The sequence below is a fragment of the Colletotrichum chrysophilum genome (genome assembly GCF_026319265.1).
Source record: "Colletotrichum chrysophilum strain AFK26 chromosome Unknown scaffold_189, whole genome shotgun sequence".
Lineage (NCBI taxonomy): Eukaryota > Fungi > Ascomycota > Sordariomycetes > Glomerellales > Glomerellaceae > Colletotrichum > Colletotrichum chrysophilum.
Window position 1 is genome coordinate 23,541 of NW_026517476.1, and position 22,844 is coordinate 46,384.

At 51.8% G+C, this 22,844-nt stretch overlaps 6 protein-coding genes across 6 annotated transcripts; 4 read left to right on the plus strand and 2 right to left on the minus strand.

The window, feature by feature from the left end:
• Nucleotides 1-1,359: 1,359 nt before the first annotated feature.
• COL26b_012754 (uncharacterized protein) lies at nt 1,360-3,240 on the plus strand (the record flags this gene model as incomplete). The annotated part of the gene is made up of 1 exon (XM_053185392.1): nt 1,360-3,240. The coding sequence occupies one exon, from the start codon at nt 1,360-1,362 to the stop codon at nt 3,238-3,240; it is 1,881 nt and encodes a 626-aa protein (XP_053030655.1).
• Nucleotides 3,241-4,712: 1,472 nt separating this feature from the next.
• Nucleotides 4,713-6,354, plus strand: COL26b_012755 (uncharacterized protein; the record flags this gene model as incomplete). Its single annotated transcript, XM_053185393.1, has 2 exons — nt 4,713-6,255; nt 6,314-6,354. The coding sequence occupies 2 exons, from the start codon at nt 4,713-4,715 to the stop codon at nt 6,352-6,354; spliced, it is 1,584 nt and encodes a 527-aa protein (XP_053030656.1).
• A 2,851-nt stretch (nt 6,355-9,205) lies between these two features.
• COL26b_012756 (uncharacterized protein) lies at nt 9,206-10,197 on the minus strand (the record flags this gene model as incomplete). The annotated part of the gene is made up of 2 exons (XM_053185394.1): nt 9,206-9,970; nt 10,036-10,197. 2 exons carry the CDS (start codon nt 10,195-10,197, stop codon nt 9,206-9,208), a joined length of 927 nt encoding a protein of 308 aa, XP_053030657.1.
• Nucleotides 10,198-10,746: 549 nt separating this feature from the next.
• Nucleotides 10,747-11,884, plus strand: COL26b_012757 (uncharacterized protein; the record flags this gene model as incomplete). Its single annotated transcript, XM_053185395.1, has 4 exons — nt 10,747-11,000; nt 11,056-11,323; nt 11,383-11,775; nt 11,825-11,884. The coding sequence occupies 4 exons, from the start codon at nt 10,747-10,749 to the stop codon at nt 11,882-11,884; spliced, it is 975 nt and encodes a 324-aa protein (XP_053030658.1).
• Nucleotides 11,885-12,564: 680 nt separating this feature from the next.
• COL26b_012758 (uncharacterized protein) lies at nt 12,565-14,202 on the minus strand (the record flags this gene model as incomplete). The annotated part of the gene is made up of 1 exon (XM_053185396.1): nt 12,565-14,202. The coding sequence occupies one exon, from the start codon at nt 14,200-14,202 to the stop codon at nt 12,565-12,567; it is 1,638 nt and encodes a 545-aa protein (XP_053030659.1).
• Nucleotides 14,203-21,387: 7,185 nt separating this feature from the next.
• Nucleotides 21,388-22,699, plus strand: COL26b_012759 (uncharacterized protein; the record flags this gene model as incomplete). The annotated part of the gene is made up of 3 exons (XM_053185397.1): nt 21,388-22,043; nt 22,093-22,156; nt 22,214-22,699. 3 exons carry the CDS (start codon nt 21,388-21,390, stop codon nt 22,697-22,699), a joined length of 1,206 nt encoding a protein of 401 aa, XP_053030660.1.
• Nucleotides 22,700-22,844: the final 145 nt, after the last annotated feature.

A 22,844-nucleotide genomic window follows, 5' to 3' on the forward strand; every position in this document is an offset into this window, starting at 1 on the left:
ATCGATGATTTGGAAGGGTTGAATGGCAAAACCTCGGCGGCTTGGTCAGATTCTCTTCTCTCCAACTCCTCGTGTTCGACAAGTTACGAGCAGGCCTCCAGCGTGGGGCCGGTCCCCCACCGGGACTGCCGAAAGGGAACCTGATTGTAAGCAATTACAATGTCATGAATTGAAATGGTGAGCATAATAGCCAAGCGGTGAGCGGAAAAGTTGGAGATGCCAAGCATTTAACATGTGCCGAACGTGGAGCCGTCGATGTAGGATTGACAGGTGACCACCAACCCGGTTTACCAAAGGGCAACTGATCCCCGCTTCCCCGCAACATCCACTGTCACAACACCACAAGTCTCGTGCTTTTGTTCGTCCCGAGAGTCCAGACACCGTGAGCTGAGGTGATGAGTAGCATTCCACTCACGGACTAGACATGAGTCTTCGTGAATGCGAGCTTCGGATTGCGGGGGAGGATACCAGGTAACCTGCTTGAGGACCCGCCATCCTCGAGGTAGGGCCGACTCAAAGCCCCAGCTCAGTAATTCCAAGCACTTTCCAGGCTGTCACCCCAGCATAGCATCATCGGCGAGGTCGATTTATGGTCAAGTCTGTGCCCTAATGTGGAGCAATCTAAGGCTCTGGGGTCCCCGCATGTGTTCCGTTCTGCTGGTGACCCGAACATATGCCGACAGCTCCGGTCGGCAGACGATATCCCTGTATGAAGAGCGTGTTTGCCTCACTGTCACCTCATGTCGTTAGGAGAAAGTTCAGTTATGGTCATACTCTGTACCCTAGATCACGAACGTCAGGAACACAGTGTTTTCCGAAAGTCGTACAACGGAGGTTGGCATTAGTGATGAAGTCAACTACAGATTTCTCAGCATCGCGAAGAGCGGACCGTCGTGTGATTACCATAGGTCATCGCTTGACAGCCAGAAGTCTGTTCTCATACAGGAAGCCACTGTCGCTACCGGCTCGGGATTCTGCCATTGTCGCGCTGGCCTGCCCCCGACTTCCGAGGTGCCCCTCCATTGTTATGGGGGCATCACCACCTCCTACATGTATTGAACCCCTCTTCAGCCATTCCAGCGTCATCACTCCAGTTATTTGGACCGACGCAAGGCCGTAATATATGTTGCCAAGAGTCGCCTTTCCTAATTCCTTCGTGATTCCCACCTTACTGGTCTTGCAGCCCCCAGACTCAAGGACTCGAAGTTTGTCAGCCAATGGTGAAGGTTGCAGCCATGGAGGCAGTCTCTGGCATAAATACCTGCTGCTCTTCTGGAGGTTCATCAGCATGGCCACTCACCTCAATATCTCAGTCTCCATTGAACCTCGTTAATACGCCTGTGGGAGGCCAGTCAAGATATGAAGTCCGACTTAACGACACTTGCCTTGGCACTGCTGCCACTGGGCGTCAACAGCAACCCCACTGCACAATACCCTTGGCTCACTCATCGTGATGACTCTCTCCCTATTTACAGGAACTCTTCTTATTGCGTCGAAGCTCGAGTGGAAGATCTCGTCCAGCGCATGACATTGGAAGAAAAGGCCGGTCAGCTTTTCCAAACTCAGCTCTACCAAGGACCCAATGGCACCCTTGACGAAGGCGATGAGGCCGCACGCCGCAACAGCACCGACAATATGATCGATGACAAGCACATGACTCACTTCAACCTCGTCGGAGATATTACCGACGCCAAGCAGGTTGCCGAGTTCGTCAACCTCGTTCAGCAGCGCGCTTTGGACACCCGCTTGGGTATCCCTGTCACGCTGTCGACAGACCCAAGGCACCACTTCACTGAGAACATTGGAACCGGCTTCCAAGCTGGCGTTTTCTCCCAATGGCCTGAGACTCTTGGGCTCGCTGCTCTCCGAGACGCTGAGCTGGTGAAGAAGTTCGCCGAGATCGCGCGAGAGGAGTACATCGCCGTTGGCATCAGGTCCGCGTTGCATCCTCAGGTTGATCTAGCCACTGAACCACGATGGGCACGTCTCGGAAATACCTGGGGTGAGAACGCAACTTTGACCAGCGAGCTCATTGTTGCCTACATTAAGGGCTTCCAGGGAGAGACTTTGGGACCTCACTCTGTTACGACAGTGACAAAGCACTTCCCTGGAGGCGGACCGATGGAGAATGGCGAAGACTCTCACTTCACCTACGGCAAGAACCAGACTTATCCCGGCAACAATCTTGAGTATCATCTCATCCCATTCAAAGCTGCGATCGCCGCAGGCGCGAGACAGATGATGCCGTACTACTCCCGCCCAATTGAAACTCAATATGACCCTGTCGGCTTCTCTTTCAACAAGCAGATTGTTACAGATCTTCTGAGACAACAACTTGGCTTCAATGGAATTGTGGTCACTGACTGGGGACTCATCACTGATACTGTGATCCGCGGCCAAGACATGCCAGCTCGTGCCTGGGGCGTCGAGAACACGACCGAGCTTGAGCGCGCAGCTCGTATTCTCGACGCCGGCTGTGATCAGTTTGGCGGCGAGCAGCGCCCTGAACTCATCATCCAGTTGGTAAATGAGGGTATCGTCGCCGAAGAGCGTCTCGACGTCTCCGTTCGTCGTCTGCTTCGCGAGAAATTCATCCTCGGCCTCTTCGACAACCCTTTTGTGGACCCCGAGGCCGCTTCGAGAGTAGTGGGCAATGACTACTTTGCTCGCCTTGGCAATGAAGCTCAGCGCAAGGCCTACACACTTCTCACCAACAACAACGACATCTTGCCGCTCAAGGCCGTCAACGCAGAGACTAGGTTCTACATCGAAGGTTTCAACGCCACATTCATCGAGGCTCGCAACCTGACCGTTGTTGACACGCCTGAAGAGGCCGACTATGCGCTGATCCGCGTCAACGCCCCCTACGAGCCTCGCAGTGGAGGATTTGAAGCCAACTACCACGCCGGCTCCCTTGAGTTCAACGCCACGGAGAAAGCACGACAGGCTGCCATCTACTCAGCGGTCCCCACCATTGTGGATGTCATCCTGGATCGGCCGGCGGCTATTCCTGAAGTCGTCGATGCTGCTTCGGCAGTCCTTGGAAGCTTCGGTAGTGGAACCGAAGCATTCCTGGACGTCATCTTCGGTATTAGCTCTCCGGAAGGAAAGCTACCCTTCGACCTTCCGCGATCTATGGAGGCTGTTGAGGAGGCTTTCGAAGATGTTCCTTATGATACGAAGGACCCTGTTTTCAGGTTTGGCCACGGGTTGAGATATGCTGATAAGTGTGCTGCGTAAATACGTCGACCGATTCTTTTTCGGATACCTGGATAGGGGGGGAGTAATAAGTAGCGGATTACAAGGGAAGATCAGCGAAGAAACGGTACGATCTTATGAGGTTGTTGGAAGGGGGAACGTGGGTATTATAAAGCTTCACGTATATAGTTATTCATTGAATTTGGGCAACCCTATGAAATGATGTGTCACTTTGTCTCTTACTTCTGATCTTTGAGTCCATATTTATCGTGTCTTTTATTTCGCATCAATCCAAGGCGTGGAACCAATTTCCGCACGCCTCGACGCGTGCACCGTCGCTGCCTATGTGTTTCTGAAGAGAGTCGTCAGTAGCTGAGCTGGATGATTTTCCATTAGGGATAAAGCATGCCAAGCTACGTTTAACTCCATGATCGATGTCAGTCAGCCCGACGATCGACCATGCCAAGCACTTTCCTTCTACCTTCTTTGCTCTGGATGGTCTATACACCGTCAAGCGGCAGTGACTCAATTCATCCTCGGTTGCAATGCGTATATAGATAAAAATATTGGGGATGGAATCTTCCCAGGTGTACCCAATGCCGAATATTTTCCTCCGTAAAGGATCAAAGCTAACCCAAGAGGCTGGGCGTGAAGTTTAAAAGTAGCTTGTCGAGGTCTAAAGATGAAGTCCAGAGCCGGTCAGATATTATGATCAAGACGCAAGTAGAGCAGCAGGCCTTTTTTCTTTATTCCGACCAAAATCACGTGGACCTTCGTCTGCATCTGCAGGATGTACCATAGGATGCTTTGCCGAAGCTGTATGTCTTGGCCTTATCGCCGGGTCCCCAACTTAAGCAACTCGTCCCTTATCGCGAAATCTAACGGATATCAGACACCCCAGCCGCGGACACCCCAGCTTCGGCGAATCAGACTCGCAGAAAACAATAATGATCGCCATGTTAAATATCATAACTCCAATGGCGGCCATGCCGTCAGGGGAAATACGGGGATACCACTACCTATTTCGGTCAAAATACACGACCACTCTGGCCGTCCGAAGAATTGTCCTCGCCCGGACCAGCCACCTTCCCTGCCTCTGCGCGTCTGTTCAAACAGCTCCGTCCCTTGCTACCCCGCCTTGGCACCCTTGGCATCCACTCGGATGTGAGATGTCTCTGGAAGATGGATATGAGTGGTCGATGGGGTGTCGCGAAAAAGCTTCTGTTATCGGCAGCTAGCTTGTTGTGGAAAAGGTGACTGGGATGTGGTGACATGAAGCTAGGTTGTTTCTAGGGAACAGATAGGCCAGCGTTATCAGACAAGCTTTTGGTCCGCCCTCGAGGGCAGCCTGTCTTACAGGCATATTCCAGAGTATGGCACGGGATGTCACAAGCTGTGACCTCAGCATGGTTTCCCGAATGCTATTAATTGGCCGGCTCCCGTGGTAGTTCAGACGTGAGGCCGTGAAACTCTATCTTCGTCGCACATCTTCGCGAATTCAACGACAAGACAAGATGGCGAAAACCGAATATGAGGACTTCCAGCCCGAGGTGAAAACGAAGCCGACGAGTAATGGAAGGAGGTCGTCTCGGAGTGGCACATTACACAGCGTCGCTGCGGGTGATGTCGAGACACTGGAGCAATTGGGCTACGAGCCATCCAATCTGCACCGAAACCGATCTACGCGCACGCTTCTTTTCCAGTCGTTCGCCATCTGCTCGATACCATACGGACTTGGAGGTCCCCTCATCAATGTCATCTACGGCGGTGGCCCGTTAGCCCTTTTTGTTGGCTGGATAGTCGTCGCCCTCCTCAGCCAATGTGTCGCTTTATCAGTAGCGGAATTGGCTTCTAGATATCCAACCTCGGCCGGTCCGTACTACTGGTCCTTCCAAGTTGCATCAAGAGGCAAGGCAGCTCTTTCTTTCGTCACTGGCTGGACCTGGTTGATTGCCAACTGGACCATCACGCTCTCCGTCAACTTCGGCTTTGCATCACTCCTCGCCGGAACAATCACCATGATGGAGCCGACTTGGGTCGCAACGTCATGGCAGCTTCTTCTCATATTCTACGGTCTGACGATATTTACGGCGGTGGTGGTCATCTTCTGCAATCGATGGCTCTCGACTGTGGATGCATTCTGTTCGGGGTTCATTGGGGTGACTATCTTCGTCGTCTTGATCGCACTCTCAGTCCAGGCAAAAGCAGGCCGTCACGATGCCGCCTATGCTCTAGGCCACTACGAAGAGACCTTCTCTGGCTGGGAGCACTTTACGTTCTTCATCGGTCTCTTGCCCTCGGCATACGTCTTCTGCGCTGTTGGCATGATCTCGGCCATGGCTGAGGAGTGCAAAGATCCATCCGTCAGAGTGCCCAAGGCCATCGGACTTACCGTCCCTATTCAAGGCGTGGCGGGGTTGTTCTTCATCCTGCCTATCTGCTTTACCTTGGCCCCACTGGATCAGATCATTGCCTCCCCTTACGGCCAGGCCTTGCCAGTTGTTTTCAGCGCCGCCATGGGCACCCCCGGTGGCGGTCTTGGGCTCATGGTTCTCGTTTTGATTGTCACAATCGGTTGCAGTCTGAGTATCACAGTCGCCGCATCTCGTTGCACCTGGGCATTTGCTCGAGACAACGCCATCCCAGGTGCTCACCTGTGGTCCAAAGTCGACGCAAAGTTGGGGGTTCCCGTCAACGCCGTCATCCTAGTCACTATTGTCGAAATGCTGCTTGGTCTCATCAACATCGGAAGCACTTCGGCGTTCACAGCTTTCGTGTCCGTTGGTGTGATGGCCCTGGAAATTAGCTACCTCATCCCCATCCTCATCAGCTTGATGCATGGACGTAAAGAGGTCAATGGGGCTCGTTATACCTGTGGACCAAAGATCGGCACGCTCGTCAACTGCATTGCTATTGCTTGGATCTTCTTCCAAACGGTCTTGTTCAGTATGCCCACTGCGCTGCCAGTCACGGCAGTCTCAATGAATTACGCTAGTGTGGTCTTCGTTGGTTTCGCCGTGCTATTCGCCATATGGTACCGGGTTCATGCACGGAAAGGTTCGTTATTCCTGGCATCTAAACTTTGCGTAAATTATACTGATATCCCCCACACCAGTTTACAAGGGGCCGCCTGCAACAGATGGAATCGCTGCGTGAGACATCAGGGTTATTGGGCAGACGACGTAAGAAACAGACTAGAACTCCTATTAGACCGAGAAATCCCAGTTATCAAATGAAAAGTCCAGCCCAAACATGTTTTGCGCGTCTCCGATACTGGATAGTCCACCTAGATAGGGAGAATCGCCCACGGGTGTTCTAAAACTACTCGCACTCAACCCGCCACCTTGCTGGCGTTGAGCAGAGCCCTCTGTCTCCGCCATAAAGTGTCTCCGCCAAGTTACGAGACAATCATGTACGACACTAACGCTCAGCCGATTTCGAACCTGCTTCAGTTGGATATCCTCGACTGACGTGCCACCGATTTTGGTAGGATCGGGCAAGGCGCAAAAGAACCCGATGACATCGCCTAAACGGGCTGGCAGATCGTTGTTGACCACGCTCATCTTCCTCAGAGCTGCGATGGATGCTTCAACAAGCTTCATTCCCTCGGTTGTATCAACCAACGAGCGGAAGTGGCCGTTCGATGCAATCCTGAGGACAATCATGGATGCACATACGAAGATCTGATAACAGAAAAATGGGCAATAGTCGAAGAATTGAACTTCGCGCTCGTCTAGCATCCGACTTGAGTCGATCAAAGAAGACGCTGTGACGTAGAGGGCACAGATGCGCTCTTCATAGCCCTCAGATGAAGCATGGTCGAAAAGATAGAATGCGTGCAGATGAAGCCGCGCCGCCGTGGAATGCCACTTCTTTACTTCTATTCGATATGTCAGCTGGGGTCCCTGGAATTGCGTATTATACTGACCAGTCGCATTTGAGATGTTCAAGTTCTTGCCCTCAATTTCAGTGATCTCTTTGTTTAAAAGCCGATATAGAATGAGTCGTTCTCGAGTAGCCGGCTGATGCCTGGCATCTCGTGGTTGGTCCATCAAAGCCATGGTGACTCGACTTCGAAATGTCTCAATCATGAGGTTGTATCTGAAATTGGCGTTGTCAACAGCGCTTTCTATATTGTTTCGTATCCCATCGCCTTGCGATATATCTGAGCCGTACTGCCGCAAGGGTGTTTGTAAGCCGCACCCAATAGTCGCACTGGTGAGTAAAAATTCAGTATGTCTATGCAGATCAAATGGCCAATCTTAGTCAATCTTTGCTTGACCGGCACATGCACTGACCTTTGAGAGATAATCATACATGCTTCCCACGTCCTTGTCCACTCAGCAAGCTCCGTATCAGTCAGTTCCAGGGGCGCTTTCGAGAAGTCCTGTGCGTCAACAGGACGGTTGAGACCCATCTGTACGCCCATCTGAATCATCAAGCCCGTCAACACGAATGTCGGATCTGATGTACTGCTGCTTGTCGGGAATGGCCATGTGCACAGCAACGCAATAGCCTGAACGACATACACAGAATATGGTGTAGTTCGCACAGTTCTCCAGAGCAGGTCGGTCACTTTACGAGCCAGCTTCGGCAGCAGTGTTGGCTGTGACTTGAGTCGTCTGGCAGCGATGGATATAATTACCCAGAAAAGGAGTCCAGAGAGTTCGTAGTATTCATGTGGCGTTCTCATTGTATCTATCAAGGGCAGAAAGGGATGATAATATGTCTTGAAACTGTTCTAGGTATTAGAATAAGGGCTTTATCATTCTGGCAAAGTTTTGCAACTGGATGAACCTTCAATACTCACATTTGGAATAGGTCTTCAATCTCTTCCACAGAGAGTACGGCATTGCCCAAAGCCCGTGGACGAGGCACATTGAAAGACCCTCGAGGTAGTCGGCGTGGTGTCTGTTGGTCAATCTCGGGTCTCGTTGTCAGCCCTGGAGCCCGAGACTGTTCTGTGGTGATTGTGTCTCCCCCCGGGGATTCAATCGCATCGATGCTTCCTGAAAGTGGTGCAACTTGCAACGTAGAGTCATCTTGGTAGGCTATGATGGTATTGTTCGAACTGGAATCAAGGTGTCGTCTGTTCATTTCTGTTGTCATCGTCCATTCTGCTACAGCTTCCTCGCCAGAGGACGCATGAGAGATAGCTAAAGACCGTGTCTGGGCTTCGTTGAGCTGCCTTTTCAGTTCATGAATTTCATCTTCCAAGTCAGCGGACCGCCTGATCCTCGTAGCAATACCTAGTCAGCATCATGTTCCGCTTTCTTGGTCGGGGGTATTGCAACGGTTGTCCTACCGTCTCTTTCTGGTTCTTCTGAACCCCTCTTCAATCTTGCATTCGAGGTCTAGCCTGTGACAGCGCCGGCATCTAATTTGCATCTGATCGCGTGATTCGTAAGACACATATTCACAACGAAGCTAGGTATGTATCAAAGTTAGCCCAGCCAATAAGCCGCCAACGAGATCCAGCAAACACTGACCTTCTGCTGCTTGCATTGATTACAAGCCTTCCTTCGTGATGCGACGTCGCCAGGTGTCTTCTCCGACGCATTTACGGAAGTAACACCAGACCGAGATCGTGTCGTCCTAGAAGATGAACAATCATCCCCCTGGGATGTGGCGGTCCTTGCGCTATCCATTCAATGTTCCGAGATGAGAATCTTGGAAAACATTCTCAAGGCCGATACGGAAGCTGGCCGATATGGCGATGAGGGCGATAAATTGAGGAGAGAAAGGAGGGGAGCCAGGTTGGTGCCGATCGGAATTCCGATCGGAGCTGGGTGCAGATGGCTAGCGTAGGATGACCAACATGGCGCGGGGTACCTTTGTGGGCAAACACATCATCGACGTCATCCCGGAAACAGACCGTCTTGATTTTGGTTCCAATGATGATAGAAGTTTCTATTCTACATATTATCTTGCCTCGAGCCAGTAGAGATGAATGGCCTGTGGATGAAGCAGACATGCGCTGGCGCCTTGCGTCGAAGGACCCACCAGACTACACCTTGTTGTAAAAGTTTCCACCCGCTGCCGTATCGACAGCCATAGCTTCCTCCAATCCGACGATGGTAAATAGTTTCTTCGGGGTGAACTCCTTCTCCAGTCCTGTGTTTCCGGTTTTCTTGATTTTCACAAAGACATCCTTGATTGCCTGGTATGCCGGAGCGATGGACGCGAATGGGTAGATGATGACTTTGAAGCCGAGCTCTTGGGCTTCAGCCGGGGTCCATGACGGTGTGGCACCATGTTCCACCATATTGAGTAGCATAGGAGTAGGCGCCATCCTTTTACAGACCTCTCTTGCTTCCTCGGCTGTTGTAACTCCTTCCAGAAATCCGACATCGGCTCCCGCTGAAGCGGCAACCTTGAGCCTGTGTACAGCCTCATCGAAGCCATGGGTTTGGAGTGCGTCGGTCCTTGCAATGATGACGATGTCTGAGCTTAGGCGCTTCTTCTCGTACGCAGCAGCTGCGATACGTTGTCGGAACGTTTCAATGTCAACTACCGCCTTGCCGCCTAGATGCCCACAGCGCTTGGTTTGGACTTGGTCTTCGATGTGAAGGCCAGCGATGCCTGAGCGATGGTATTGTGCGATGGTACGTGCGACCATATTTGGGCCGCCGTATCCTGTGTCGGCATCCGCTATAAGAGGCACTGACGGGTTGAGGTTCGCAATCATTTCTGCGTGTTCGCGCATGTCGTTGAGAGATGCGAAGCCGAGGTCAGGCTGCCCGAGTTTGGAGGCGCATGTCCCAGCTCCCGTCTGGATACGATTCGTTAGAAATCTGGGTTCAAATAAGGGCTGCCCCGAAGAGATTGCTTGAATACCATGTAGATGCAGTCGAAGCCGACTTCGTGGGCGATACGGGCGCTGTAGCCCTCATACACGCCGGGAGCAATGAGAATCTCATCACGCTCTAGAATTTGTCTCAACCTGGCACCGGCAGATGCACCAGATGTGGCTTTTTGATCAACGGGAACGGAGCCCATGGTGATTAGGATAGGTTGCCCGGATTGGTAATGAAGACAATGAAGCTCAAGGCGGTAGGCAGGCTCTAGCAGTCTGGATGAGCGGAATGAAAGTTGATAACAGTCAAATGACCCTGTTCATTTGTAGAGCCTATTTAAACTACACCTTGAGCCAGTGACTCTTGTAGTGCTTCTTGTATTCTGAGAGTTACGTAGATAAAGTCCGGACCGGTCTCATTCATCGCCGATCGGACTTGCAGCGTACATATGGCCCCCGATCGGCCTCCCCGCATCGGAACTGAGCGCCGATAGGAAGACACATTCTAAGTCAGTCTCTTCTCGGAAGTCTCCAGAATCTCCCCATGGGGAAGAGTTTACATATCTGGGGTACTTGCAGATACTTGGCCGCATGAGACGTGGTGCCGGGAGTCATCTTCCAGCTGACCATGTTTGTGAGAGCGTGGGTGGTGCATAAAAGGTTATCATCACTCTAATGTCGTCAAGCTCTTCAATATTCTCTCAGTTCGAGAATCTTTCATGAGTTTTGACAGCTTGGCTACAGCTTTCAAAATGATGACATCTGTGAAGAACAACATCACGGAACCCTCTAGTGCTCATATTGAGGAAGGCGAGTCTTTCGAACTCAAGGCATCTTCAACGAGCCCAGGCCAGAAGAGCAAGCACCGACATAGTTCCTTCGGTTATCATGAGAGCCATGAATGGAAAGCAGCCGAACGCCGTGTCGTCCGCAAACTGGACATGACCTTGTTACCCGTAGTCTGGGTTCTATACATGTTCAACTACCTCGACAGAAACAACATCGCGTAAGTCACAATCACTCATCCATCTAACTGCTAGAACTTTTGCTAATTAAAGCAGACAAGCCCGTCTTGACAACTTTGAAGAAGACCTTGGCCTACATGGTACTCAATTCAATGTCGCCGTATCAATTCTTAACGTCGGCTACATGCTTGCTCAACTTCCTTCCAACATGATCCTCACACGAGTTCGTCCGAGTCTGTATCTACCATCCTGTGTCATCGTCTGGTCGGCTATATCGGCAGCCACGGCCGGTGTCCGCAACTACTCAGGCTTGATCGCGGTGCGATTCTTCCTCGGCATTGTAGAGGCCCCTTTCTTTCCAGGGGTATGCAGAACTTTGAAGGAATCAGAGCTTTTTCTTCTGCTAACATGATCATCGTGAAGGCGTTCTTCATGCTATCGGCTTGGTACACCAGCAAAGAACTTGCTCTCAGAACCGCAGTGCTTTACTCAGGTCTGGTTTTAGCTACGGCGTTCTCCGGACTAATTGCCGCTGGCATCTTCTCTGGTCTATCTGACAAGGCGGGTCTGCATGGATGGCAGTGGCTGTTCATCATTGAGGGCGCCGGAAGTGCACTTGCCGCCATATGTGCCTTCGCTCTTTTGCCCGATTTCCCCGATTCCCAGACGGGGAGTGGGAAATGGCTGTTTAGTGCTGACGAACTCGAGCTTGCACAGCAACGTATCGCTTTAGATCGGGTCTCCGTACCTGAAGCCGACCGGTCCATATGGCATGGGCTGCTTCTTGCTGTGAAAGACATCCGCACGTGGATATTTGTGAGTTTCGTGTACGATCTTCAACAAGTACTTTGCTGAATAGTTCCAGGTTATTATCCTATGCGCAAATCACACCGCGTACGGCTTCAACAACTTCTTCCCAACGTGAGTATCCTCTACCAACGAGTTCAAAGAGTCCGATGGCTGATCCCAATCAACTATAGTATCGTCAGCTCCATGCACCTTGGCACCCGCACCACCACGCTGGTTCTGACGGCCCCTCCATACTTATTCGGGGCCGCCGTCTCCTTCATCGTAGCTCGCTCAAGCGACCACTTAAATGAGCGCGGCTACCACATCAGCGTACCGATGGTTGTGGCCATCGTAGGGTTCATTATCTCGACGGCAACCCTCAATGTGCCTGCAAGATATTTCGCTTCGTTTCTTTACTGCTCGGGTGCTTTTGCTGCGAATGCTGCAGTTTATTCCTGGGCCGCATCCTCTCTCAATCAAACACCCGAAAAGAGAGCATGCGCCACTGCCATCATCAATCTTCTCTCCCAGCTAGGGAACATTTGGAGCCCCTATTTCTTCCCATCATCGGATGGACCCAGTATATCATGGCAATGCTTCTTATGATGGCCTTTTCGGCGTTGAGCGTGGTGTCGTCTTTGGTGATGAAGTACTTGTTGAAGAAAGCGAACAGTAAGATTCTTGCGGAGGCGGAGCGGATAGGGCAGCAACCCAAACTTTATACCGAGTAGATAGGACCGTCTGAATCAAAGCAGCACATGTCGTTTTGAGTAAGCTGGTGAACAGAAAGGAAGGGAATCTCTATTTTCTATACATTTACACCAACTCAAGCGAAACATCAATATCTTGGGCAGCCTCTATGCTTTTGCCCAGGACATTCTTCTCATGATCCAGCAGCTCTCTCACGTTTGTGCCGACCATGCAGCTCATGTCCTTCTTCTTCGCACCCTTGACCCATTGCTGGTCAATCATCCAGTGCGTCGGAACCTCGAACTCCGTCGCGTTGCCCATCTTATTCTTCAGCAGCCCGCCGTTGTACCACAGCAGATTATCTACCTCGTCCACGTGTGCAATCACGAAGCTGCACACCTGCGTCATGTCCGTCTGCACACCGCGGATCGGAAATCTCCAGCCAACCATGCCGCCATAATGCCTGGAGAAGGAGTATTTTGATCCTGTCACTTCCAGACCGATCCAGTAAGTTTCCTTGTCCCCGTAGGTAATCCGATACGTCCAAGAGTTGCGCACTGCATAGGTGTTTTGCCAGCCGATGTGGAGCAGACCCATGAGCACGTCCAGCCGCCCCTTGTTAAGCACAACGATGCCAGAGTCTCCCTCCTCGGCGTATCTTTCTGTCCAGACACGCGATTTCGACAGTTCTTCGCTCGGGCGCTTAATCATCTCGTGGTACCAATCGTGTCGTTCGGGGAACTGGCCCTTCCAAAGGAGTCGATCGTGGAAGAGCAGCGCGCCTTTCTCGCGATAGCTTCGCTGCTGCAACAGCTGTTCGGGCGCCTGCATGAAGACGACATCGGCGTCCAGGAGAATCACCTCCTCGAAGCGACTGCCGAGCGCGGCAAACGGCTTGATCGCCCATCCTCCCTCCGCCAATCTCAGAGTGGTATCATTGAATACGGTCGTAATGTCCAGGAACTCGATGTGGCCATCATCACCAGTGGCAGCGGCCTGGACAAGGGTATCACGGTCCTCCTCGCTCAAGTCCTCGTCGCCGGCGTACACAATCTGGATCGGTAGCGTGGTTCGGTGCACACGCGTCAGCGACGCCACCAGATGGCACGCGAATCGCAGCGTGCCAGATCCGGTGGGGATGACGATTCCCGCATTTTTCGGCTTATAGATGCCGTCGTCCGCTTGCCTCCTGGAGATAGCGTCGGCCGCTGCTGCCGGTGCGCCGGCGACTGCATCGACGCTGTCCTCGACGACTGGGACGACTGGGAGCTGCTGCTGCTGGGGCTGACGAACAGGGGGTTCCGCACTCCCAAAGCTTCGCCGAAGATCCGCGAGGGGCGACCGGCTGTGAGGGTCTCTTGGCGGAGATTGCAGGAAAGGGTACAGGGATGCCGCGACTCGTTCGATTTGCTCGGCTAAGAAGTCTCTCTCAGCCCCCACAAGCCGCTGTCCCTTTGGCGTCCTCTCCTCCAATGCCTCAATCCATGAGCGCAAGATCTTTGTCCTCTCGCCGAGTTCGCCAAATATCTTCTTGTATGGGGGTCCGAGAGGGTAGTCGACAAAATATTGTGCTGTCTTATTGATCGCATCGAGGTTGAGTCCCGATGTTGTCGATGTTCTGAAGCTGAACTCCGCTGAGCTGAATGGTGTAATATGGCCGTTAAATCGCAGTAAGTAGACAACCGTGAGCGTGATGAATGCCGCCGCCGCAAGGACGGGTGTCGACTGAGCGCCGTATCGTGATGAGAAAAGTAGTCGAACCATCCTCCACCATGTGTTTGAAACAAGTCGTCGAAGTCGTTTCCCTCGCGGCAAGCTGCGCGCAAGACACCAGACAGGAAACTAGACTGCGAGGCCGTTGGAAAGCTGGGCACGCCGTCTTTAAAGAGGCCAAGACCTGCAGCGATAGCTTCCATTTTTGGAGATTGAGGGTTTTTTAGTGAAAGCTTAACCATGCCGGGTTTCCTTCCGCTGCGGCAGAAATTAATCTATCTGACTGGCAGCTCCTCCGTGGTGCGGCTCGCAAGTCCCGAAGTGCTCTGCAGACCTGCCAAACAACATAACAGGCCATCCTGTTTGACGTTAGATAGGCCGCGCCAGCAGGCTCAGCCGTGGCGTCGTCTCATTGCGAAGCCCTTGCGTCTAGGATCCCCTTCCGACTCCGAGCTGCCGGGACAAACACGCGTGTTGGATATAGCGTGGTCCCACGTCCACTAAGATCCAGGCCAATGCCTCACCCGCATTCCGAAAATCATGCCCCTTTTTTCGTAAATGGCGAGACCTCTCGATCTTTTTTGAGGGTGAATGAAGCTATTTTGAATCATGGCGAGATGGGTTGTTCTATGAGAGCTGAGGTTTACTTGGTGTTGAGGATTTGCACTTGACACATTATGATCATCAATCAACGTTGTCATGGTTGCACCAAATTAATGACCGCCTCTAACGCTTGGCGGGCCTCTGACGCTTCGCCCAAAGTACTTCAATCAATCGCGAAATCTCACGTACATAAGAAGGCGCCCAAACTCGGGACGAAGGTTCAGCGAGATGCCAGCCGATGTTTAGTGGAGACACGGGGAGCACCAAGGGTCTGCCGTCTGGTGACAACACCCCGGCCAGACCCCTTTCTCATCGCCGGCGCTGTTTTTGGACTCATCCAGCCAATGGAGTTGCGGGGGTTTATTCTTAGGGCTTCGCGAATGCTTGACTGCAACACTGGAGTCTGGAATCTGGAGTCCCCGATGAAAAGTGCCAAGTCTCGCGTCTGACAGTGTTCACTTTCTGTAAGATCGACAGTTGGATTGTCATTTGCGAACACGGGATGGATCATTTCGCTCGCTGTCCCTGGGTGCGTCGCCAAGCTCCTTTTGTCGTAGCTGGTCTGCAATCGAACAAGCTTGAAGCTTTTAGGGGTTCGCCGGTCGGCTTTGCTTCTGAAAAGGGGTTAAGTTAGTGCTGGGTGCCTGGGTGTTTGAAACGGCTGACCGCTGTCAGTGTCAATGACTCAAACCATAGGGCGCAGGACCACTAACGGATGAGCGCATTGTCAGGCATCGTTGCTGGAAGTCAGGGTAATTATTTCATTGCTGTTGTTGGTGGCCTTTCCGTGGATGATCGGCGGAATTAAGTCCTTGGAATTGGGTGGATATCAACCGGTGGCAACAGCACATCGCAAACCGCGGGTTCCGATATGCTCTGTTCAGGTAGGCCGAAAGCCTTCTTAAATCGAAAGAAAACTCTGTACTGAGACCACAGTAGTCTTTGAATAAGGTGTGTTCGCGCCTGAGTTGCTTGAGTTGTGGCACACTGACTCGACCCAGACATCAGACTTGATGAGTTCACCTAGGATACGCATATGAGACAGCTTTGGATATCGCGCTAGCCGACGTAACGCACACTATGTCAGTACGGCTTGACTGTCTGTGGCAAGGGGAAACTCGTTCATAGGAAACTCGTTCATATATTGGCCAGCTCAGTGTCAAGTGATCTATCTTTCAACCGCCTCATCACAGGATCAACGTTCAAGTCGCACTTCAAACGTCAGCGCTGAGGTAGCCAAGACCAATGGCCTTTTGGTTTTGATTGGCTCTAGACTGGGGAGGCTGACTGGGGCTTTTCAATATGTTCTTGGGTGTTTATTCGGCTCCCAAGTCGTTTCAAACGATGACCGTGGCCTTTTGTTCTCCCCGTCGATCATCGTTGCACCAGACTCTCTATTGCGACTGTAACAATCGAAAGGATATGCTTCGCCATGCAGCCCTTGAAGACTTTCTGATGAAGGGCATTTGCGACTTCTTTGCTCACTTCTCTTAGCACCTTTCTGGTACCTGGCGACCTTATGTTTCCACCTGGGGTCATCATGTTTTCCGTCGTCATCATTGCTGCTGCGGCTCTGTTGATAGGCGTTCGGCGACCGAGATCGTCCTCGCTCTCTGGGTGTGATGGCGTCCTCCAACATCGTAATAATCTCATTCATTGCCTGTGCTTTGTCATCTCCCATATCTTCGGCACAGTCCTTTGCGTACTTCAAAAAGCCGCTTTTTTGGTCGTTGGTGAATATCCTACATCCTTCCCTGAGCAAAAGCCGAACCACTCCGCTGAAGGCCTTCGCTATAGCTATGTTCATAGCTCTGTCGAGGCGTATGTCTTGTCGTTCTTCCGGGAGGCGTTTCCCTAGAAGAGCACGGGTGGTGGCAAGATCTTCATTATACAGGCAATGCTCCAGCGCAGTTCGACCCCCCACTTCTCTGGCTCCAAGGTCCGCACCTTTATCCATGAGCAACTGAACCATGTGATGGTGTCCATTGTCAGCTGCCCATATCAGTGGCGTCCTTCCGTTGTTCGCGCTTGACTCGATGTAAGCTTTTCTGTCCAGCAAAAGCTGCCCCGTCTGTTCAAAGCCTTCATAAGCAGCTGCTGCTAATGGAGACAAGCCCCATTGATCCTTGGCATCGACATCGGCGTCGTTATCCAAAAGGAGCCTGACCACGTGGTGGTGGTTCTTTCTGGCTGCTAAGTGCAATGGCGTGATGCCGTCATCATCTCTTGCGTTCGCATTCGCGCCATGATCAAGTAGCAGACGACTAATTCGCACATGACCCTCATAAGCTGCTATCGCCAGGGGACTGCTACCGTTGCGGCCAGTAGCCTCAATGTTGGCTTTGCGATCGATCATTAATTGCAATACACCATCATGACCTTTGCTAGCTGCCATAGTCAATGGGGTTTCTCCGTTTCCATCTTCGGCTTCTAAATCGGCGTTTGCGTCCAGCAATAAGCGCATGATCTCAACCCGACCGTAGCGAGCAGCTAGAGTTAGGGCATGTTGGTCTGAGTCCATGTTGCTAATACTGGCCTTTTCATCCAGTAACAATCCAACTACCTCAACATGATCGCTTATCACAGCCAAGGCAAGAGGGCTTCGACCATCAAAACCTTCTAGGTCGATATCTAGGCCAATGTCTTCCCTGCGCTGTAGCAGCAATAGACACACGGAAACCAATCCCTCCAATGCTGCTCTCCCAAGAGGAGTCAGTCCGTCACCATCTTGAGAGTTGACGTTGAATCCTCTTCCAAGCAACCAGATGAGGGCCTCGATGTTGCTTGACTTGATGGCGGTCGACAACGCTGCGGCAGTCGTGCTGGATTTGGTGGCGTCATCCAGTTGCCCAGAAAGATATTCCATCGCTTCTAGATGGCCTATAGCAATAGCCCGCATGAACAGCTTGATTCTCTCATCGAAAATCAACTCTATATCTGCATCTTGAGCTGGCAAAGTGCGGGAGAGGCTTTGGGCGACTGAATTGTGCCATTGCATCAACCTCTGTACTCCCACACCCATTGGTAAGCGTTCGCTGAGGAAGGATATTGACTGAAGTATCCCGTTCTTTTTCTCTCTAAGTCTTTCATCTTGGTTGGTGAGGGATTTCAGGAATCCCTCTGATTCAGCCATTTCCAATGGCAAGCGCTCGAGCTCTTTCTTCATTGATGAAAGTCGAATTTCCTTGTACTTAATGTCCGCCTGTTTTTCCAGAACTGAACTTGCTGCTCTGTTGACCTTTGGGCCTAATTGAATATCCTCCTCGAATAGAAATTGAAGCCGACGATCACACGCGACCAATTCAATCTCGCTAGTAATGTCCAGATAGTCGACTTGTCGTCTTTCCAACTCAGCAAACGATATTTCGTAGACGACATAGCCGCCTTGGCGTTTGGTTGTTTGCTTAACTGTCAAATTGCACCAGCCATTGCTAGCTCTTTCTCTTCCAGTAAACCGCGAGAGGGAGGGAAGAGCGGGGATTTCACGCGCAAGGGTGTCCAGTTCCATGGATCTGGAGGCCACCATGAGATGGCATGTTAGCTGCGGTTGCGACAAGCTGATTTCCAATTCCAACATGACGACAAAGTCTGGACTTTGCTCCTCATTGTGCCGGAGTCTGATCCATGAAAGTTGTTTAGCGTGGCGTAGGAAGTCAACGCCAGTGATGCCAAATCTCTTGCGCGTGTCCCACCGATCCTTCGGGTAAACATCGAACACGGCCAATTTGCTGGAGGCTGGTACTTCAATGCTGTACCCGTACCTACCATCAAACTTTCTGATGTCTTCGGCCAGTGAGAGGTCTCGAATTCGCAAATTGGACGGCTCTTGTGAAGAATCTGTGTCAAATAGCTGTATGGCTTTGCTTCCCTTGGGCCTCATAAACTCGTCCGTTGCCGATCCTGGCTCGACTTGACAGAGAGGAATCCCTATGCAACCCTTTTGCTGGGGCCTTGAATAGCATTTGAGCAAGCCAAAGGTGTGTCCCGCCTTGGTTGTGTGGAGTGGAAGTTGTAAGTGATAGTAGCCACCGTTCACGTCTAGGCGTTGTCCGCTGTGACCATTTTCCCAAGGGACCACGGTTCCACAGTTGACGAAGTCCTGAGGGCTGGCGGCCAAAACGTTCCCGTATCTGTTTGTTGAAGGCTGTTGAGGGTGGAGGTCATCATGTTGCAAATCAAGTCCCCAGGCTAAAATGGAGGCGTCTGGGGTTCTCTGGAGGATGGCTTCCTGTAGCCGGCTGAATGCGGTCGAAGCCCCTTCTCCATACATGATCGGAAGACTGACGTTGAAAATACCGAAAAGACAGTAGGCCATGTCTTCTCCTCTCGTTGTCACTCTCTGGGCAGCCCAGGACATGCGCTGGGCAACGCTTGCATCCCGAAAACCGCCGAGGAATTGAGCAGGAATGCCAGTGGCCTCTTCGATCATGCTAGTCATAGAGGCTTTCTCTCCTAGCTTGGTCCAGCTTTGGCTGTAGAAGACTAGGTCTTGGGGGGCTAAGAGCTCCTGCAATGTCCATCCTCTGGTGTGCCACCGGCTTCGTCGGAAGTCGTTGTCGAACGTTGAAGTTGCCTTGTCCGGCACATCGGCAAGATAAGCATAGCAACGGCCAGCAGTCTGATACCAAGTAAACATCGAAGTGATTGCCTCTGAGTAGTCTGTATGATGGGACTTGTCGATGCAGCAAGTGTCGATCCAAATGTAGTCGAAGCCATCAGCTTTCGCCTGCTGGCAACATCCATCGAATTTTATCCTGCCAGGTCCCGTCTTGTATGGTTGGTGGTCTTTGTGGATATCGCTGAAATGTATCTCGTCTTTCTCTTCTCCCCATGTGTGCGAAAGAATAGCGTAGCGTGGGAGGTCATTCTGAAACTTTTCATGCTTGCCGTTGTGGACGTTGATAAGCCAAATCATAGTCAAATTCTTATGCTGTCTGTCCTGCGAAAGGATTTGGAACTAGCTGATGTTGGTCTAAGTTCTGTACAGATTACAAGACGAGACGCAAGGGCGAAGGCAAGTTCAAAGGTCGATCTCCCCTTCTCTTCTTGGGATGGGATGGTTCAAAGTGCAATGTAAAGGGGAAGTCCACCGAGGCTGTGAAGAATCTCTTAAATGATATTGGATTATGGGATACGCAGTGTACACAATTAGCTGACATTGCGTACCACTAGTCGCTACGCAGATCCAATCAGAACATCGTCTAAGTGCTATCCAATGTGTTGTCATCGCTGACTTGCATAGTTGCGTCGAAGACGGGCCAATAGACCAGCAGCCAGCTGAAACTTGGCATTTGTGGCTGCAGTAAGGAATCGAAATGTAAGAATGAATGATTGGATCGCTTCAGGCTATTAGAACAACCGAGCCCGACTGCTTGAATTTGCGATTACGCCTTTATCGTGCCTACTTACATTTGCAGCCGCACAAGTCTCATGGAATTTCCCGAGCTGAAAATTTAGCGGTCGTCATTCAATGGAACCATTTTGCTTGTGTCATCATTTTGTTATCCATATTCATCTAGGACATCAATGTCAAAGTTAAATCCTTGTCACGATGCTTAGCAGCTAATGTGAGGCGTGTTTGGATGATCCTCAACTCGGGTGAAAGGTCAGGAGCGGGACAGGATCTCAAAGCTGCTCGGAAAAAAAAAAGATCGTTCTAATGCACTATCAAGTAGCATGATTGACTAGTCAAGTCGGGCTTTCGTTTGAGTCATGATGGCGCACAATGGAATTGACGGCCCACGAGTACACGGGGCTTTCTCGAACTCTAATTCAAGCTTGTTTGGAATAGAGTAAAGTTTTGACTAGTTCGTCAGCCTCTGGGAACGTGGAATAGCCTCGGATACTGCATCGTCTATTGAATTTATTGATGCAAAGATCTTTCGTCAAATGAAGCCATAAGCTCAGGCGACGGAGCTCCTAATACAACTCGGGAGGAATTTGGTCCTTCCGAAGTTGAAGAGTCTGTGCGCTGAAGAACTCCAACATGATGTCCAAGATGTTCTGCAAAGAACTGATGGACATCACATACGAGTTCAGTTTTTGAGGGATACCAGGTCCAGAAGTTTAAGTCGCTATCGCAACGAACCTAATATTGACGATTTTTCTGAATTTTGGAGAGCTCGGTCGATCCAAACTGGTGGAATGAGCTTCTCCCGCCCGAGAATTGTGGGTGCCTGTGAGATTTGGGTATGCGTAGACGTCTTGGCACAGCACCACGTTACAGTCTTCGTTGATGAACGTGGTAGGGGTTACCCCTACGTCCGCTTATGGCCGATAACAAAAACAGCTAGAGCTGAGCTCCTGTAAATCTGCTCACAGGCCTTGCGACTCAAGCCGCTGCCACTCACGATGGAGTCACTCGGTTCGGTAAAGTATGTTAAAGAGAACCAAGAAATCCGGCCCTCTCAGCGAACGCCGCCAAGACTGCTTCATTTTGGCATAGGCAGTATCTGTAAGCGGCGCCAGTCGGATCCGACGGTTGCTTCCGCATCGAGGACGGAAAAGATGATTGTATAAAGGCGACCCCGAGTCTGTCCCACGATGTCGGCTTTGGATGGGAACAGTATCGTTTCGTAACTGCGAAGTTTTGTTTGTCAACCCAACTTTTACACTCTTTCACAACTGCCCATTATGTTGTTTCTATCAACACTTGTTTCGTGCCTACCCCTGGCCCTGGCGGCCAATATCTACGTCGCCCCCACCGGCAACCCGACCCCGGACGGCAGCTCGGCCAAGCCGTTCGGCGAGATCCAAGCCGCCATCAACATCACCCAGCCCGGCGACGTTGTCATCCTTCGCGGCGGAACATACGAGCTCCTGAAGAATATCAACATCACCGTGAACGGCACCGCGCAGGCCCCGATTACCCTGCGTGCGGCCACGGATGAGGTAGTCATCATCGACGGCGAGGGTCTGCCGAACACGCCCGCGCCCGTCGGTGCTTCGATCCCCGCCAAGGAGCGCGGCGTCCTCCACGTTGAGCGCATCCACTACTGGAACTTCCAACGCCTGACTTTCATCCACGGCCCCTACGGTGTGTATGTCAAGGACAGCAGCAACTTGCGCTTCAACCAGATCGTCACTCGGGATAACTACGAGAGCGGCTTCCACATGCAGGGTGCGCTGTCCAACAACGTTATCTCGTACCTCGACTCGTACGGAAACCGCGATCCCAGGAACAACGGTGAGAATGCCGATGGTATTGCCATCAAGGAGGGTAAGGGAGAGGGCAACATCATTGTCGGCAGCAGGTTCTGGGACAACTCTGACGATGGAGTTGACTTTTGGTAAATATTTTGTGACAGACATGATGTCCCGGTTGCTAACGACTCGCAGGGAGTTCCACTCCAAGTTGACCATCAAGAACAGCATCGCCTGGGGCAATGGCTACAACCGCTGGGTAAGTCGACCTCTCACTCCATTACTTCCTGTACTCCAGAGCTGACCAGTCGTCCAGGACCTTCCCGATTTCACCGGCAACGGCAACGGCTTCAAGCTCGGCGGCGGCAGCGCAGGCGACATCCTCCCCGCCGGGCGCGATGTCGTCAATTGCATCGCCTTCGGCAACAAGGCTAACGGCTTCACCGACAACTCCCAGACGGGCGAGTTCCTCTTCGAGGAGAACACCTCCGTCTGGAACGGCGCCGTCGGCTTCCGCAGCGTCAACGCGACGGGCGTCCTCGAGCGCAACATCGCCGCCGTCAACCGCCCGGGTTCCCCAACCAACGTCACCTACGGCGGCCAGGTCACCCTGCGCGGCGCGCAGATCTCCAGAGACAACTCGTGGGACAACTCGGCCCCTCTGCTCACCAACGCGAGCTTCAAGAGCATTGACATCGGCCTTGTCACGGGTGCGCGTAACAAGAACGGCAAGATCGCGGCCAGCGACTTCTTGTTGCCTGTCGATGGAGCGAAGCGGGGTGCGACCACTTCCTGGAAGTAAACCCCGCCCTGATTCGGGTGCTGGCATTTTCATTCTTCATGTACATATTTTTCCCCAAAAAAGAATAGCTCTCCAATGGGACACTAGATGTTGTCATGGACCATTCTAGAACTCACATAAACTTGCATACTGAAGATCTCTGCAC